Source organism: Malurus melanocephalus, unplaced genomic scaffold, assembly GCF_030028575.1.
Source record: "Malurus melanocephalus ecotype Western Australia unplaced genomic scaffold, MMel_1.1 scaffold_298, whole genome shotgun sequence".
In the NCBI taxonomy this organism is placed as follows: domain Eukaryota; kingdom Metazoa; phylum Chordata; class Aves; order Passeriformes; family Maluridae; genus Malurus; species Malurus melanocephalus.
Genome location: NW_026623530.1, coordinates 212,110 through 229,027, shown reverse-complemented (window position 1 = coordinate 229,027; position 16,918 = coordinate 212,110). Strand labels below are relative to the sequence as shown.

The window sequence follows — 16,918 nt, the reverse complement described above, 5'->3', positions numbered from 1 at the left end:
TAGCTTGGAACATGGGGACTTGCTYGGTGTCCCAGCTCCTGCAGCAAAACACCCATCCCACACCATAGCTGTTGGTGGGGCAAATCTCTGCTATCCCAACAAGCAGCAGATGGGATACCTTGCCCTTCCCACCCACCAGCATCACAGCCTCAGCAGGCTCCAGGCGGAAGGCAGATCTCATCAYGCTGGCACATGCAGCACTGCTAGTGACCCCAGCACCATCTTATTTTGGGTTTGCTGGAGATTTTTTTAGACCTGCTAAGAACGAGCCAGAGGATTTCCTGGAGCTGTAAATAGGCCGWTCTGATCTGCCATCAGAGTCACATTTTCTGTGACTCAGGCATGTCCCAGTCCTCGGCAGTGCTTGCGGTTTCGGTGCAAAGTGCACAGCTCAGCAAGGCTTATCCTCGACCTGGCACTAACTGGACACTGCCGAGCCTGAGGCCCCACGGGGTCCCCACAGCCAGTGTCCCCTACACCTCCAGACACTGGCATCCCAGTGCTGCTGCTGGGCTCTGGCCACAGTGCGGCTGCCCTGGCACTTCCTGGCACAGTTTGGCTTTGCTTCAGGCTCCAAGGACCAAGCRTCCAAGGAAGGAGCAACAGGGACCTAGGGCTGGCTGACTCCTGTGGCTCCTTGCTGGCAGCACCAGAGAAATCAGCAGCACCAGAGAAACCAGCAGTACCCAGGACCTTCCCACTGGCCCCAGAAATCCCAACCAGCAGCACCAAAATCCCTGAATCAGAATAAAATTGTGTCTCCCACCTCCACACCTAGAAAGCCCTCATCTATTATTGAAAATGGGTAAGTGATGGTGCTGGGTGACATTGCTGTCACCAGATCTCAGTGACACCGGCACAATCCCAGCTGGGTGCTGCCTGCAGAGGCAAAACACCAGGGAGGAGCAGAGGGAAACACGGTGACACCAGTATGGAGCTCCCACAAATGTCACCCCTCCTGGCCAGAGCMGAGGAGTCACCACCAGTGTCACCYATTGACACCAGTGCCAACATCCCTRGTGCTGGGCCAGGACATGGACGCAGTGGTGGGACAGACCTGTCAGGAAAGGACRGCTGCACCAGCGCTCACCACTTGCACTGTCCCAGCACTATTTGGGGTGGCTGAGGGCCTTCCTTGGTGCTCACCAGGGACAGGGATGGGATGTTCCTTCCATCAGGGACTCCGCTGATGGACGTGCAAGGTCCCTGGTGTGGCAGGCTGGCAGCTCCCCGTTGCTGTCTGGCCCTTAGCCCTCACCAAGTAAATCATTCATCAGGCCCCCAGTAGGTTTCCTTCCCCAATCATTAATCATTTAACCTCTGTCCTAAACAAGATGAGGATATTCCAGAAGCACAATCAACCCAGGAAGACACCGTAACCCAGCTGGCTGCTGGGGATCAGGGGGTAACCCTGGCCATGGCCCCTGCCAAGCCCCAATCCTCCCAGTGCTGACCCACTGCATTCCTCCCTGGGATTAGGCAACACCACAGGGGTTGTTTTGTAAGAGACTTAAAGGCTGGACAAGAGGCGTGAAGAGGGAATGGCAAAGGCTATGGTGATCAGCCGGCACTGTGGCACTGGCATTCTGTGGGGGATGAGCTGGGATGCCAAAATACATRAGGACCAGACCCTCAGCCCCATCCCAAACCCATACAGACCTCACTCTCCCAGTGCTGGGGAATGAAGGATCTGGGGGTGCCTGGGGCTGGTCCCCTTTGTCCCTGCCCCCAAACTTGGGTGCTAGCTGCTTTTTTGGGGGCTCCCCCAGCCACCCCAGCCTGCCTTGGATGCCCTCAGCTCAACAGAGGGTTTGGGATGCACCTCTTTCCCCAGCAGAGSTGAGCATCCTGGCACAGGAAGGAGCCCCCCCTACTGTGAAGGTGTTCCTACCCTTCCCCCCTGCATCCTTCCACTGCTCTCAGGCTGTGGGTTTCCCACCCCTCATGTGGGGCACTAATGAGGATTGGGCTTGTTCTGTTAAGGATCTGTGTATGCCATGGGGGTGACTATGGGCTCTGACTGGAAGTGACAGGAGAGCATGCTCCCTCCACCGGCCCCGGCTTCCCCCAGGTAATCAACATTACCCCTAAAAAGTTGCCACGGATCAAGTAGTGGGACCAGGGTCATCAATATGTCAATGACAGAGCTGCACTCAGCACCCAGACACCAGATAGTAAAGTGGTGGCCATTCCACAGCTCTTCCCTGCCTGTCCCTTCGATGGCACCCAGGATAGTGGCWATSAGCCAGGAAAATCCAGCATAGGAGMCCTGTTGGGTGTCTGGCACCTGCTTGAGGGATCTAGTTCCTATTGCAATTCCTCCTCCAATGCAGGCAAACCCTGCCTGCACCCCATGTTCCCCTTCCCCAGGTCTGTGGGCTCATTAATCAAGGAGAGCTAATTACCAGCACAGTCCCTCGGCTCAGCAGCAGGAGGTGGCCGGCGTGCCTGCGGTCCAGCTGGTGCACTGAAGGTTCGCCAAGGGGTCTCTGCCTGCCCCAGGACTTCCTCAAACTCCACCTCAGGGATGGGAACTTTCCAGAAAGCCAAGCAGAGTTCTGAGCTGGGACATGGTGCAATAAGCAGCCCAGGCCCCAGCGGAACTGTGGGGCCTCCGTGCGGTGATGCACCGACCACGGGGACAAGGAGGCCGGATCCTGCGGCCGTTTGTGCCCTGGGTGACACAAGGACGGGGCAGGGCTTTCAGCAGGAGAGGAAGGAAGAGCCGGGCCGGGTGATCTCTGGGAAGTGAGGGTTTACCAGCACCACGGCAGGAACCAGGCACTAAATACGGGGCTGTGTGGGGCAGCAGGACAAGCTGAGCTCTGGCCCCTGGACAAAAAGGGATGAACAAGCATGTGGCTGCCAYGTCCCACAACCTCAGGACCCCTGTGGATCCCCAGGGAGGGCAGTAAGCTGTTCCCCACCAGGGTTCCCATGGGCACAGGGGACAAAGCCAAGTGGCAGAAGGATCTGTGGGAAGAGGGCTGGCCACCAGTGGGAAGGGGGTTCCTCAGCCACTACACACCAGCAGCGCTGGGCAACCACTCTCGTACCACAATGATTTTTACCCTTTCCTACCAAAATTAAGAAGAGATCCTCAGCCAGGGCCCGTGGCCAGCCAGAATGAGGCCAATGTCCCCAGTGTCCCTGCTGGATCTGGGGGGTGAACCTGATGTCCCCAATGGACACGCCAGAGTTACCGCATATTGCCAGTGCAGCTGGAAATTCAAAACACCACATCCTCACCCTGAAACTGCCCAAGTAGAATCCTCAGCAAGCAGAGAGTGCTCCTCTCCAAAGCAAACAAAGGATCCCAGGACAGCACCCAGCAATCCATGGACCCCTCCCACCCAAACCCTCCATACTCCACCTCAGTGGATGCCCATCTGCGCAGCAGCTCCCCAAGTCTTTCCTGGGAGGATGAAGCTTTTTCATTTTCAARATCTTCTCAGCCAAAAAAAAATTGCAAATTATATTCAAACCTCCCAGGTGCTGTTCAGGTATCATGTTCAGGCTTGCCGATCCAGGGGTGGAATTGCTTCTCTGGCGCCTCCTCCCACTGCCRTGGGTTGCCATTTCTCGGTGGTTCATGTGGAGCTGCCAGAGGGTGCCCAGCCCCTGCTCAGGGCCCTGAGGGCTCACACACACCCCAGGGTGTGCCCCAGCATGGGAACTGCCCCGAGMCAGCTCTCTGTGGAGATGGRGGGTATGCAYAGAGGTGGAAGGTGGGCAGTGATGAGGTGGGTGAGAAGTCAGGGATAAGGGGGCAGGAAACTGGGAGGTTCATCATTTCCCCAAGGTCCTACCTATGTTCCCCTTTTCCCYTGGCGGTAAAGGTGAAGATGAAACATGTCCCAGGCTGTGGCATCAACAAATAGACAAGATTGACGGCATTCCCCTCTGGAGCATTGCTGCCTGCCTGTCAAATSCAGCCAGGAAAGGGGCAAATACAGCCAGAAATTAGCAAATCCAGTCAAAAAAAAAGGATAAATCCAAACAGAAATCGGCAAATCCAGCCAGAAAAAAGGGTAAATGCATCTGGCAATGTTGTCACTACCCACTGAGTYCCACTAGAATGCTCTCAGCTCCTGACACACTTTATGGAAGCTGCCAGTAAACTAGGTCAGGAAGCCAAACCCCATGTGCACAGCCACCCTAGAGAAACCCCAATGTCCCAGGGTCTGACAATGGCTGCAGAGGAAGGGTCCCTGGTGGGTGACCCTGGAAAGCACGACACCTCCTTCCTCCATGGGAAAGCAGCCCCATCACCCCACACCCAGCATCGAAACCACGCGAGTCCCTCTTTCACCTTCCCAAAAGTGGGAAGTGAAAGTCTCATGGGGAAGGGATGACCCCTCCAGATGTAGAAGGGCTATGCCCTTTTCCAGCCCTGATGCCCTCCTGCCTCCTCTTCATCCTCATTGGGGYAAAACACTACCCTATGCACAGGCCCTGTCCCCAGCTGCAGGGTGTCACCATCCTTGGGCCACACCCTGGAGCCCCCTGGCCACCACGGCACAGCAGACAAGCCAAGACAAGCCAGGGGTGCCTGCCTGCAGCAGGGATAAAACAGGGACCACCACCTGCATTCACCCATTCCCACCTTGCAAAAGCATTTCTACACAGCCAGCCCCCAGTCTCCTGTAGATTGGGGGGTCCGTCTGCAAAGCTTCCCCACACATCAACCCCCCTGCAGTCACAGGGTCCTGCCACAGGAGCTGCAGATGCTGGGAAGGGGGAGCATCACTCCCTGCCTCTGCCGAGACACCCCTAAAAACCGTGTTCTGGGGTTTTCTAGGTTCTGGCAGCAAACGCATCCCCAACATTGCTCTAAATATCCCCATCCCTGATGTCCTCGCTGTGGCCCATAACAACCCATGGCTGGTAGCTGCTGGAGCACCCCCAGAAAACCACTGGCAGCTCTTGAAGGAACATTCCTTGGCACCCTCCTCCTAGCACCCCAGAACAGCCACCCACCCCCAGCACTCGGCTCTGTGCCTCCAAAAACTGGCTTTTTGAGCTGAACTCACAAATTAAAATTGCTGGCCCTGAAATGGTGCCAGACCTAGGAATCCCCCRTGCAGGTGCAGCCCCTGGGCACCCCAAACACCAACCCGATGGCTCTAGCAGTGTGAAGGTGTCCCAAGGAACTAGCTGGACATTACCAGAGGACGAAGCTATCGCCATCTCAGCTCCAGCTGCGCAGCGCTGGTAAAGCTCCAGGCCTTGCCAGACAGACTGGGAAGCAGCAGGGAAGAGGAGGAAGAAAGTAAGGGAAGCCCACCACCAGCATCACCTGGCATCTGGGTGCAGTTGGTGATGGTCGGTGTGGCATAGGCACTGCTGGCAGGGGACCCAGCACAGCCGCAGCTGACACTGTTGTTCAGCCATTAACAGGGACGTGCCAAGTCTCCAGCAGAAAATATACCCACCAGCTGGGCCCTTGGGGTCTCCTTTTCCCAGCTTCACCCCCAGCATTGGCAGCACCACCATGTCCCCAGTATCCCCCAACATGTCCCTCATCCCAGCCAGGCAGTAGGACCCCTGCAGTGGCACAGGAATGAGGGCTATTGGCAATCTCAGGGCCCCCTGGAGACTAGGAGCTGTGTTATACTGGGGTTGAGCTGGGGTCTGCTTAGGGGAGCTGGGATATACTGGAAGTGAACTGGGAAAGGTGGGGTTAAGCTAAGATGTGCTGGTATTGAGCTGGTATGTGTTAGATGAATTGGAATACACTGGAGAGGAGCTGGGATGTGATGGGGAAAGCAATGGGATCAAACTGGGATGAACTGGGTTTGAGCTGGGAGGTGCTGAGCTGAACTGGGATATACTGAGGTTCAGTGGGGGTGTGCTGGGGATGAGTTGGGGTCTGCTTGGGGCAGCTGAGGGGCAACTGGGGAATACCAGGGTTAAACTGGAGTGTACTGGGATTGAGCTGGGRTGTGCTGGGGATGAGCTGGAATCTGTTGGGGGTGAACTGGGGTCTGCTGGGGGGAAGCTGGAGCATACTGGAATTGAACTGAGGTTGAGCTGGGATGTACTGGGATTGTGGTGGGGTGTTCTGGGGGTGAACTGGAGCATATTGTGGTTGTGCTAAGGTGTGCTGAGWGTGAGCTGGGGCATACTGGAATTTGGCTGGGGAGTACTGGTGCTGATCAAGGGTATACTGGGGTTAATCCGGGGCATGAGTACTCAAATCGGGACAGGGAGGGGGGTGGGGGGAACAGCGCTGTCGCAGCTGATCAGGGAAACAATCCATAGTCCCCCCASCGCCCCAGCAGCTCCCAGTACCCCCAGTGCCAGCCCCCCCAGCACTGTGTGCCCAGGGACCCACAGCAGCACGTGGAAAGAAGCACGACCCCCCTGAGAAAGCGCGGCTGCGAAGGCGGAGTGACCCCAAGCCCCCAAGGTGGGGTTGCCCCTCCAGCCCCCCGGAGCACCCAGTACCTCTGTCCGGTGGCGGCGGCARCTCCGAGAGGATGCTGGGGCGCTTCCCGGGGCGGAGGCACTCAGGGCCCCCCTTGCCAGGCCCGGGCTTGTTCCCGCACGGAGCTTTGGCTGCCGCATGGAAACAGGATTCAAGGGGAATACTGCCGGGACTTTCCCCAGAAAAATAATAAATGGGTTGTGTGGGGAGTTCTTGCCTCCGCACACAATTCCCAAGGTCTAGGTGGGGAGCAAGAAGGAGAGTGGGAGGGTTTGGGGACACAGAGGGGACGTGGGGTGTCCATGGCCAGCCCTCACGGCTGCCCAGCCCSGGACAATGGTCCTTTCATCCCGGCGCTCAGGGAGCGAGACACGCTGGCTGCCTGCTCCGGGGGAGGGAAGGCCCTCCCGCTCGGCCCCTCGCCCACGCGAGGCCACGGGCAGGAGGGGCCATGGCTCAGCCCCACAATTAGGGGATGATGCTCGGTGGGGCTCAGCCAGGGGGACAGTGTGAGATATCCCAAAAAGCTCCTCTATTGCCTGCATCCCCCCTATTCCCAGAATTCCCACTCCCCCCGTCTACCACATGCCCCCACTCCCCARAGCCATCACACCCCCACATTATCCCATCCGACTCCCCAGAACCATCACATTCCCCTGCTCTCCTGTACTGAACCCTCGGGTCCATCCTGGGGGATCCCCTCCCASTGGGATACCCTCTCAGAGCCTTTGGCAGAGGATAAGGGTGCCATGGCCTTACCCAGGTTTGGGGGGTGTCACACAACCAAGTGCTGTTTGAGACCCTAGGGACCAGTGGCAATGCCCAAGCCTCATCCTTAGAGGGCTGAAGCCTTGCAGCCCTCTGCAGCAGCATTTCAGGGATCACCCAGGTCGGCATCCAGGGATGTCCCCTGCACCGCGCAGAGATCACTGCCCCCTTCACATTCCTACCTGAGCCCCTGCTCTGCTCAAACCTCCCGGCACCAGACATGTGCCAGAGCATATTCCACTTCTCTACAGAGCCATCTTCTCTCTCCAGTGCCAGCTCTGGGTCTTCGGCTGTGCCTTCCAGAACCAATGGACCTAAATGCACCCCACAAGAGGTTTCACCCCATCACCAGCCCCCTCACATGTGCCCCTACCTCTGGAGCTGCTGCAGTATGTCCTGTCTCCCGTTCGGCTCCATTTTCACCCTGCCAGGGGGGTGGTAGGCAGGTTCCTTCTTAATTGGGTTCTATTTTTAATTGGGATCAGTCCGGGGGGGCGGGGCRGGCGGAGGGCGTGGTGGGTGGAAATTAACTGGAGAAATGGGAAGCAAGTCCCCAGTGCCCACCCCAGCTCCACAGGTGACAGACATGGACACAGAGAATGGCACACGCTGGACAATGGCACCAACSAAGACCCTGCTAGGGTGCAGAGAAGGACTGGGGCCTGCTGAGATGTTGGGGTGCTCAGTGCACTAAGGGAGCAGAAGTGGGGTACATGAACAGTTTTGCCAAGTGCACACCAGGAGGAGACGAGTCCCAGGGCTCCACACAGAGCCCACAGTGCCTAGGAGTATCAGCTCTGTTTCCCAGAATTCTCCTCCTGGAGAAGGCAGGATGTACCCTCAAAGAGTGCCCCCAAAGTTCAGTACCCCGTGTCTCCCYTCCCACAGGTGCTTTTGGGGAAAATGTACTTGGCTGGTGCTGTGGGAAAACCTGCTGCAAGAGCGTGTAGCCCAGCACAAATTCAGTTTAGAGCTCTTTGTCCATCACCCTTTGGTAGCATTGCCATCACCCAGAGCCCCCCTGGAGGGCCCCACAAACCCTGAGGGTCTCACCAGCACCCACTATAAACAGGGACCCCCTGACTGAGCCCACTRTGGGGACAGGGATGGCTCCCAAAGGACTGAGGCAGGACAGAAGCTGAGTCCCTCCCATGCCAGATTTAATGATTTTATTCCTAAATAATCAGCTCTGGTACAAGGTACAAAATATCCCTCCTCCCCGTGGACCCCCAGAAAAGGGGGGGGCAGGAGCATGGCCAAAGACCAGCTCCCAAACCCCCCATCAAGGCCTCAAATTCCAGTGGAGGAAGGGTTCAGGCACCCAGCTTGGGGTCCCCATCCTGGAATGGGGGGAGGGACGGACAGGAGCTTTCAGAGACCCGCAGAACATCTGGAGGTGCCAAGAGCCCCCCCAAGTCCTCTCAATGTACCTGAAGATGCTGGGATCCTCAAGAGACACCCAGCACACCTGGAGGTGTAAGCTTACCCCAAAGCTTCCCCCAAACAAACCTGAAGATGCTGAGAGCCCCCAAGACCCTCCCCAACACGAATTGAGATCCCAGGAGCCCCCAAAAGGCCCACCACAGCACATGTGGAGGTGCCATGAGCCCCTCAACTCCTCCCACGTGCCTGAAGGTGCTGTAAGACCCCAATATCCCCTCCATCATGCTGGAGGTGCTGGGAGCCTACAAGCCTCCCCTCTACATGCTTGGAGTTGCCCAAAAACCCCAAAGGCCCTCCTTCCCAGCATGCCAGGAGGTGCCAGGAGCCCCCCAAAACCCCTCTGCATGCCCAGAGGTGCAGGCAGGTGCCCAAGGGTCCACTGGGGGTGGGGGTCCCATGGGATGAAGGCAGTTCTGTTGGACCATAACAGAGATGGGGAGCAGGGATGGGGGCAGAGGGGAAGTGCAGTGGGAGGGTCTCTGGGGCTCATGAGCAGGCACAGGGCCCCCCTTTTCCTCGGCCCCCCCAAAAGCTGAAGGGCACTTTGGGTTTGCCACCAATAGGGACAACACTGGTGTCCCACAAGGGCTAAGTGACCAGACAACCTCCAACTTCCCACCCTGGGGGACCCAGTATGTCCCTGCTGTCCCCAGACAGGGGTACAACAGTGGGGGGGGGTCCCCCCGAACCCAAAGTGGGGGTGCATGTGTACAGGTGTCTGAGACAGAGACACAAATCAAGTTGGAAGTGGGGGGACAGGGAGAGGAGCCCCCAGGGGAGTTATGTCAGGCTGTCCTAGCCAGGGGCAACAAGGAGAGGAGCTCCTGGAGGAATCAGGTCAGGCTGTCCTCATCACTGCCCTCGCCACGGTCCTCCTTGCTCTCRGCCAGGGAACTCTCATCAATGTTTTCCAGGGAATCCGCATGCTGGAGGGAGAGCTCRGAGAGTGCCAGGGCTGGGAGCCGGCTCTGCTCAGGGAACAGCCAGGGCTTGAAGTGAGGATCATGCTTCTGCTTCCACTCAGGATACTTGAGGCATGCCTTGTACATCTTCTTCATTGCCTGGGAGGAAGAGCAAGATGGGCACAGGGACCCCTCACCCCCACACCAGACCCACCCCAGTGCCACAAACTCACCTTGGGGGCCAGGAACTGGGAGGATTTGTTCACCACCCACTTTGGTAAAGAACCTGGAGAGAAGGGAGGGGCAGCTGGGAGTGGGACCCCCAGCATCCCCCAGGTGCCAGAAAACCAGGACCCCCCACTTGGGACCCCCCCAGGCACTCTCACTGGGACCACGTGGCTGAAGAGAGGGAACAGGGTTCAATTCACGCTGCTCTGTGCTCTTGCAAAGGTCAAAAACAGTGATTTCAGCATTTTGGGTCCCTCTTTGACCCCCAAAATGAAAGATTTCAAGAGAACTGATCCAAGATGTCTCCTAAAACTGCTCCATGCTCCGTGTCTAGCCCGGGCTGCATGCTGAGATGCTCCTCCTGATGAGCCCTTCCTTGAGCACATCCAGAGGCCCTACTGAATCCACCCTGAGTCTCCCTGAGCTCAGCCTGAGACTTCCCTGAAGCCCTACTGACCCTGCCCCGAAGTCCCAGAGCCCCAACTGAACCCCCACGAGCCCCCTGAGCCCAACCTGAACTCCCACTGAGCCTCCATTAAGCCCAAGTGAGTGCCCATTCAGCTCCCCCCAAGCCCACCCTGAGCCCCCACTGAGCCCAAAGCCCCCATTAAGCCCCAACAGGGACCACCCTGAGCTACCAATGAGCGTAGACTGAGAACGCATGAGATCCCCTGTCCAAGCCCACTCTGAGCTCCCACTAAGCCATCCCTGAGTCCCCAATACCCCACTGAGCCCCTCCTACGCACACACTGACATGAGGGAAAGAYTTGGGTGTGCTGAGCCCCAGGGCACAGAGCTAGTGATCCCTCTCTTACCTTTGGGGTCCACCTGTGCCAGGTAGGTGATGGTGCAGCTCTTGGCACCCGTCCCCTCAATCAGGTAGCCCGTCTGAATGGAGACTGCCCGCACCATGTCCTTGCGGGGGGGGTACTTCTGTGGTGAGGGACAAGRTGGGGACATGAGTCAGTGGCAGGGCAGGTGGGGTGCAGCAGGCACCAGTCACAAGTAGGGCTGTCATGACCCCCCAGAGTAGCCCCCCAACCATTCCACCCCATTCCCCCAAGCTCTRAGTGAGCCCCAGCCCCAGCCCAGCATCACAGGACCACTGGTGCTCCACTAAACTCACAGGATGCTTGACAGAGTAGTTCATGATGATGTAGTCAGAGCCCATGGGAAGCCAGGAGCGGAGTGTGACCACATCCCGATTCTTCAGGGGCTTGGGACACCTCCCTGGGGACAGCACCGGGCAAGGGATGTTCCAGAGTGAGACACCCACCTCCAAGTGTGGGGTCCCCTCCTGCCCTCCAAATCCCCCCAAAATGGTATCCAGGCTCCTCCCTTCAATGCCAGACACCATGGATCCCMGGGATGCCAAACCCAGGGGTGGAGTGGTAGCAGCCCTGGGGTTCAGCCCTCCCCCAGGACCCCCCAGATCCTCCGGCCCCCTCCTCACAGGCATAGTAGCCCACATCAGAGTTGGCCGTCAGCCTCCCGATGTCAAAGGTCTCGATGACATTGGTGTCCCACTTCTTGCGGTAATCGATGTCATGGAGTACGTCGTACAGCGTCTCCGCCGGCACGTCCCTGCACTCCATCCTGCACTGCAAGGCAGGAGGCATTAGAGACCTACCAGGGGCTGCCAGCGTGGGACAGTGCCCATGGGGACCCCTGGGCAGGAGGTTACCCATGTGGACCCCGAGTAGGATGGCAATGGGAACCTCATGGGGGAAGGATGGCCATTGGGACCCCTAGGTGGGAAGGTGGCTGTGGGGAACTCCTAAGAGGATGGCAGTGGGGACCCTCAGGTGCGAAGGCAGCTGTGGGAAGCCCCAGAGAGCGGTGGGGGGGAGGGGGATAGTGTCTCCTCTCCAGTTCTTAAAAAACAAATCAGTGCAACTCCCTCCAAGAAGACCTGGATCCCAACCAGCARCTCAGATTGCCACCCAGAGCCACACTGTAGCACAGACACGCAGGGCCTCAAGGCAGTGTGGAGCTGAGCCCCGGCTGCTAGAGGACCCTTTTTCCCACCTGCCCCCTCATCATTGTGCTCCCCACAAAGCGTCATCCCTGCACAGGGGAGCTGGGGGGAGCCAGTATGTGGGGCTGTGCCTGGTGCCTTGGGGCAGCATGGGTCACACGGAAGGGGATGGGGGGCACAGAGTGGGGAGCTGCCCCATGGCAGCCAGATCCAGGAAAGGGAGGCAGACAAGGACAAAGGAGAAGGTGAGGGCAGCCAGCCCAGTAGCAGGGATGTTATCTGCAGAGGTCAAGTGTGCTAGAGCCAAGTGTGGGGCAGGGAGAGSAGCCAGTGCCTATCCCTGGGAATGCCACCAGCTCCTGTTTATCCTCATGGATGGCACCAGCCCCTCCTGCCCCAGACYGTGGGGTTCATGATTTAGGGATGGACCTGTGGCCCCAGCACAATGGAATCCCCCAGCCCTGGGAAGCAGTACAGAACCACCCCAATGGGGCACGGCCCCACATGGCCCTTGGTGGGACACAGCCATGGAGCCTGTTTCTCCATAGTACTCATCCTCAGTCCYGTCTGTCGTGGTTCAATACTGGCCAAACTGTCTCCTGAGGGAGGGACCCCAYGGCRTAGMAGGGGAAGGGGTTATATTCATCCATTGCCATTGTTTCAACATGTTCCCAAACTCAGAAAAATCAAAATAAGCGGCGTGGCTGCTAAATGCTGTGTGCCACACAGGAGCTTACTAACTTCAGAACTAATATTGACAATTACTAGAGCATGCAATATGTGTGTGTGTCTGTGTGTATCAATATGTATGTGTGTCTGTGTGTATATATATATATATATAAACTGCTATTAACTTATCTTAATTTGGGCGCCAAAATGACTGTAGTGGGTTGACCTTGGCTGGTGCCAGGTATCCACAAAGCCACTCTATCACTCCCCTTCCCAACGGGACAGGGGAGACAATAAGATGGAGAAAAACCAGCAGGTGAGGTAAGGCAGTTTTTCTAGCCAGAGAAGAGGAGAAGGCGGGAACATGTGAGGAACAACATGGAGACACCAAGGTCAGTGGAGAAGGTGGGGGAGGAGGTGCTCCAGGCAGCAGAGCCGAGATTCCTCTGTAAGCCATGGTAAAGACCATGGTGGAGCAGATTGTGGCCCTCTAGCCCATGGGGTTCACGGGGGATGCAGAGATATAGCCCATGGAAGTCCCAGTGGAGAGAGGGCCCTGCTTCCAGGCTGGAGCAGCCTGTCCTTGGAGCACTGCACCCCATGGAGAAGTGACTCACATTGCAGCTGTTTTGGGACAACAGTCTGCATGTGCAACACTCACGTTGCAGCAGTTTTGGGATGACTGCTACTTGTGAGATGGACCCACAGTTCACAGAGAACTGTCTCCYGTGAGAGGGACCCCACGGTRACATAGGGGAAGGACTCCTCTCCCTGAGCAGTGGAAGAAGATCCTGGTGATGAACTGACCAAAACCCCCATGCCCTGTCTCCCTGTGCTGTCAGTGGGAACGAAGGAGGAGTTGGGGGGAAAAAGGTGTTTTTAAGGACTTCTTTTACTTCTTATTTTCCTCTTCTGATTTTGTTAGTAAAAAATTCACTTTATAACTCCAAGTTAAGCCTGTTCTGCCCTTGGAGTGTTTGCTCCCACTCCTTATCTCAACTCATGACCCTTTTATTAAATTTTTCTCTCCTCTCAAGCTGTGKCAGAGGAGAGCAAGTGAGTGGCTGTTGTGGGTACCTGGCATTTGGCCAGTGCCAAATCACTACACCTTCCTTGCCCCACAGACCCCAGCCCCACCCCTACAGTGGTCATCCTCAAGCCCAGTGACAAATCCCCGACTCACGGAGCCCATCCCCAAAACCATAGTGCTCATCTCCAACTCCAAAGACCCATTCCTTGATCCACAGAACCCATCCCCATCCCCAAGGAAACTTTCCTCAACCCCACAGATACATCCCTGCCCCATGAAGTCTGCCCCCAACCCCACAGAGCTTATCCTCAATCTCAGAGATCCATCCCTGCTCCACAAAGCCCATCTCCAGCCCCTCCATTCACCCAAAAACCTGTCTGGGAACACCCACCCCTGCAGGGCAGTTTTGGGGAGAGCCTGCCTGGATGACTTGCTTGGAGAACCCCTGCTCCCACTTGCAGCCAGGCCAGCCCRGCACCGTGCTCAGGTGGATTATTCCCAGAGCAGCGAGGCTGTCAAGCCAGTAGCACAGGACCTGCCCTGCAGGTGAGTCACATCCCAGGGGGTGCCGGGGGGGCACAGCAGGAGAGGGGATGGTGCCACCTGGGAAGCGCCCAGAGCCRCATGCCCCAGCCTTGAGTCAATATTGACTGACAGGGCGAGGAGGAGGAGGAGGAAAAGAGAGGAAGTCCCCAGGGCTGGGGTTAAGCTGGGCCCGAGGGAACACAGAATGGGTGCTGGACTGTGGGACAGGAGCAGATCCAAATGGGAGATCTCCCACCCCTGCCTGAGGGGAACACTGAGGGCTGCAGCTACCAAGGGGGTCCCCAAGCTCAGCCACACTGGCGGCTCCACCAACACCCCGGATCCTTCCGCTACATCCCACAGGATGGCTCCCAGCCATCCTTTGGGAACAGCCCGTTTAGAGGGGAAATCATCTTCCCTGGAAGATCTCAGATCCACAGGCACCAACTCACTGCCCCACTGGCTAGGATGGGGTGTCCTGACTGGGGTCCCCCAATCCATAGCCAGTCCCAAGGCCACCAAATGTCCCGCTGATGAATCAGCCACAGCACCAACTTGTTCCCAGACTCCAGAAAACAGGTTAGACGGGAGCTGCATCCCTAATGGAGGGGGGTGGAGGGGAGGGGGGCGGCAGCCTCAAAGCAGGGCGAGACCTTCAGGTTCCACTTAATTAGGCAAGGAATCCAGGAGGAATCCAGGATGAATTCAGGGAAAACCAGCTCCTGGAAGGCTGCAGAGAACCCCCAGCACCCATGCAGAGACCCCCAGCATGAGGGGCAAACTCCTGGGCTGCACCTTGCTGCACCATGTCAGCAATGCCACGTATGTCCATTGCTCCAGAACCCAGCAGGAGCATCTGATCCGGGGTGGAGTGGTGGGCCTGGGTGGTGCTGGAGGCCACAGGGTGGGGTAAGAAATGTTACCCCACAGGATCCTCAATACCCAGTGGCACACACGTGGAATCAACACATGAAAACCCAGCAGGATCTTTCCAAGCAGGATCCGTCCAGGAGGGCGTGGAAAGGGGCAGGACCTGGCTAAGGGACCCTTGCAGGCAAAAGACAGCTCCAGGTCCTGTGGCAGGAACAGCTGTGCCAGGACATCCTGGAGTGGGCTGGGTCCCTGCCATGCCAACGTGGCACACTGGGATTGTGGGACAGGTAGGGGACGCACCCTGCGTCACCTCAAGACCACAGGGGAACGTTTCGGGATGCAACCCCCCAAGAGCAAGCAGCAGGTCTGGGGCACACAAGGAGCTTGGGAATGGGGGGTGGGTCAGGATGCATTGTCCCACAGACTCATGCCCACGCCACCATGCCCAGACACCACAGTGATGGGCGCTCCACATCCCACCCACCACGGGTCCCCACCGCTGTGGGGATGGGGTGGGTGCAAGTGGCAGCGGACAGTTTCCTACACCCCAGAGACTACCATCCCCCCTGTCAGGGTTCACTGCTGCTACCAGGGCACTAGGAGCACCTGTTCCTGGGTCACAGCAGCCCAAACCCCTCTGACGTGCTACAGTGGAAACAACCCAGTGGTTCCATGACAGGAGCTGGGCACAGGCAGGGCCAGTGCCCCAGGGACAGGTTTCCCCAGCAGCGCCGGTGCCAGCTGCTCGCACGGCTGCTGCAGACTGGTGTGTGAGCAGGCCGCATCGTCACTGCTGCCATCGTCACTGCCACTGCCACCWTCCGTGCTCCGCACTGTTGCAAGGGCAGTGCCACCCACAACACCAGGATAACTTCATGGAGGTGCCACCAGGGACACAGACACCAGCCAGAAGCTCCAGTGTAACCCCATCTGGACACTGCTCCTGTCTCATGTTGTTCCTTAGAATCCCAGTGTCCCCGCTTTGCCAGAGGGATGAGCCTGGATGAGTGTGCACCTGCCTGTGCTCACTGGCACCGAGGGGAAAGGGACACATTGGGAAATGCAGTGGAGAYGAGGGGGAGCTCTAGGCAAGGGGGACAACCCCAGTTGACAGCAGGCTGGTGRCCACAGCCTCTAAAGGGTCCCCCAGCCCAGCCCTGGTGTGCTGCAAGCATGGGAGGAGCGTTCCCATGGGAGAATGGGGATAGGCAACACTCAGGACCCATGGCCCCATGCACCTTGGGGGTTCTTGTTWATCCCTAGGTGAGTCCCCAGTCCTCCCTGCACAGCCCCTTTTCCTCAGGGGTGTCTACGTGTCCCTGGCTCAGCCCTGGAGTTGTGCTTGTCCTGGGGTCCCCACTTCCCCCAGTGTTCACTTATCCTGGTGTGCCAGTTAACCCCACCTGTTCTGGGGTCCCTGCTTGCCATCGGGGGCCAGCTCAGCCAAGTCCCCACTTGTCCCAAGGAGCTACGCCACCTGAGGGACCCCACTATTCCCTGGGATCCCTGCTCATCCCTGGGTAGTGGTTCACCTTTCGAGTTCCCACTCACTATAGGGTCTCCAGGGGTTCCCGCGACCTCCCCCCCAAGCCCAAGGCGCAGCATCGCTCCAGGGTCCCTCCCGTCTCCAGGTCCCCCRCGGGGTCCCCGCGCCACCCCCGTGCCGCTGGGTACCCCGGTCCCGGGGGATGCCGGGGCGGGAGCGTCTCACGGTGGACCGGGGGTGCCGGGGATGTCTCACCGTGCACCGGGGTGCGCCGGGCGGGAGGTCTCACCTTGATCTTGTGGAGGGCGCGCTCGGGCTCCAGCAGCTGCACCCAGACCCCCACTCCGCCCTTGYTGTAGGTGAGGCTCCAGCCGCGCTCCGACTCGCACTGCGCCCGGAACGCCCCGAARTCCCGGTCGTCGGGGATCTGCACGCTATCACGACCCGACATGCCGCTGTCGTGACCGGACATGGCCCCGGAACGCCCCCACCCAGCCGCTGCCGGTGCCGCGGGAGGCGGCGGCCCCTACGGCGGCATCGCGGGGCGCAGAGCGCGATGGGACCGGGAGAGGCGGGGCGGGGGCGG

The 16,918-nt window shown here is 58.3% G+C and overlaps 2 protein-coding genes across 2 annotated transcripts in view; both read right to left on the bottom strand.

The window, feature by feature from the left end:
• Positions 1 to 6,838, bottom strand: part of ARAP1 (ArfGAP with RhoGAP domain, ankyrin repeat and PH domain 1) — a 34,595-nt gene extending 27,757 nt beyond the window's left edge. The window contains exon 1 of the mRNA XM_057377001.1: positions 6,451 to 6,838. The gene's annotated coding sequence lies outside the window, so the exon portion shown is untranslated. The remainder of the gene's footprint in view (positions 1 to 6,450) is intronic.
• Positions 6,839 to 8,352: 1,514 nt separating this feature from the next.
• On the bottom strand, positions 8,353 to 16,874 carry STARD10 (StAR related lipid transfer domain containing 10). The gene is made up of 6 exons (XM_057377000.1): positions 16,622 to 16,874; positions 11,225 to 11,372; positions 10,898 to 11,001; positions 10,587 to 10,704; positions 9,777 to 9,829; positions 8,353 to 9,702 (listed from the first exon to the last, which is right to left on the bottom strand). Exons 1-6 carry the CDS (start codon positions 16,802 to 16,804, stop codon positions 9,475 to 9,477), a joined length of 834 nt encoding a protein of 277 aa, XP_057232983.1. The 5' UTR covers positions 16,805 to 16,874; the 3' UTR covers positions 8,353 to 9,474.
• Between the last annotated feature and the right edge of the window lie 44 nt (positions 16,875 to 16,918).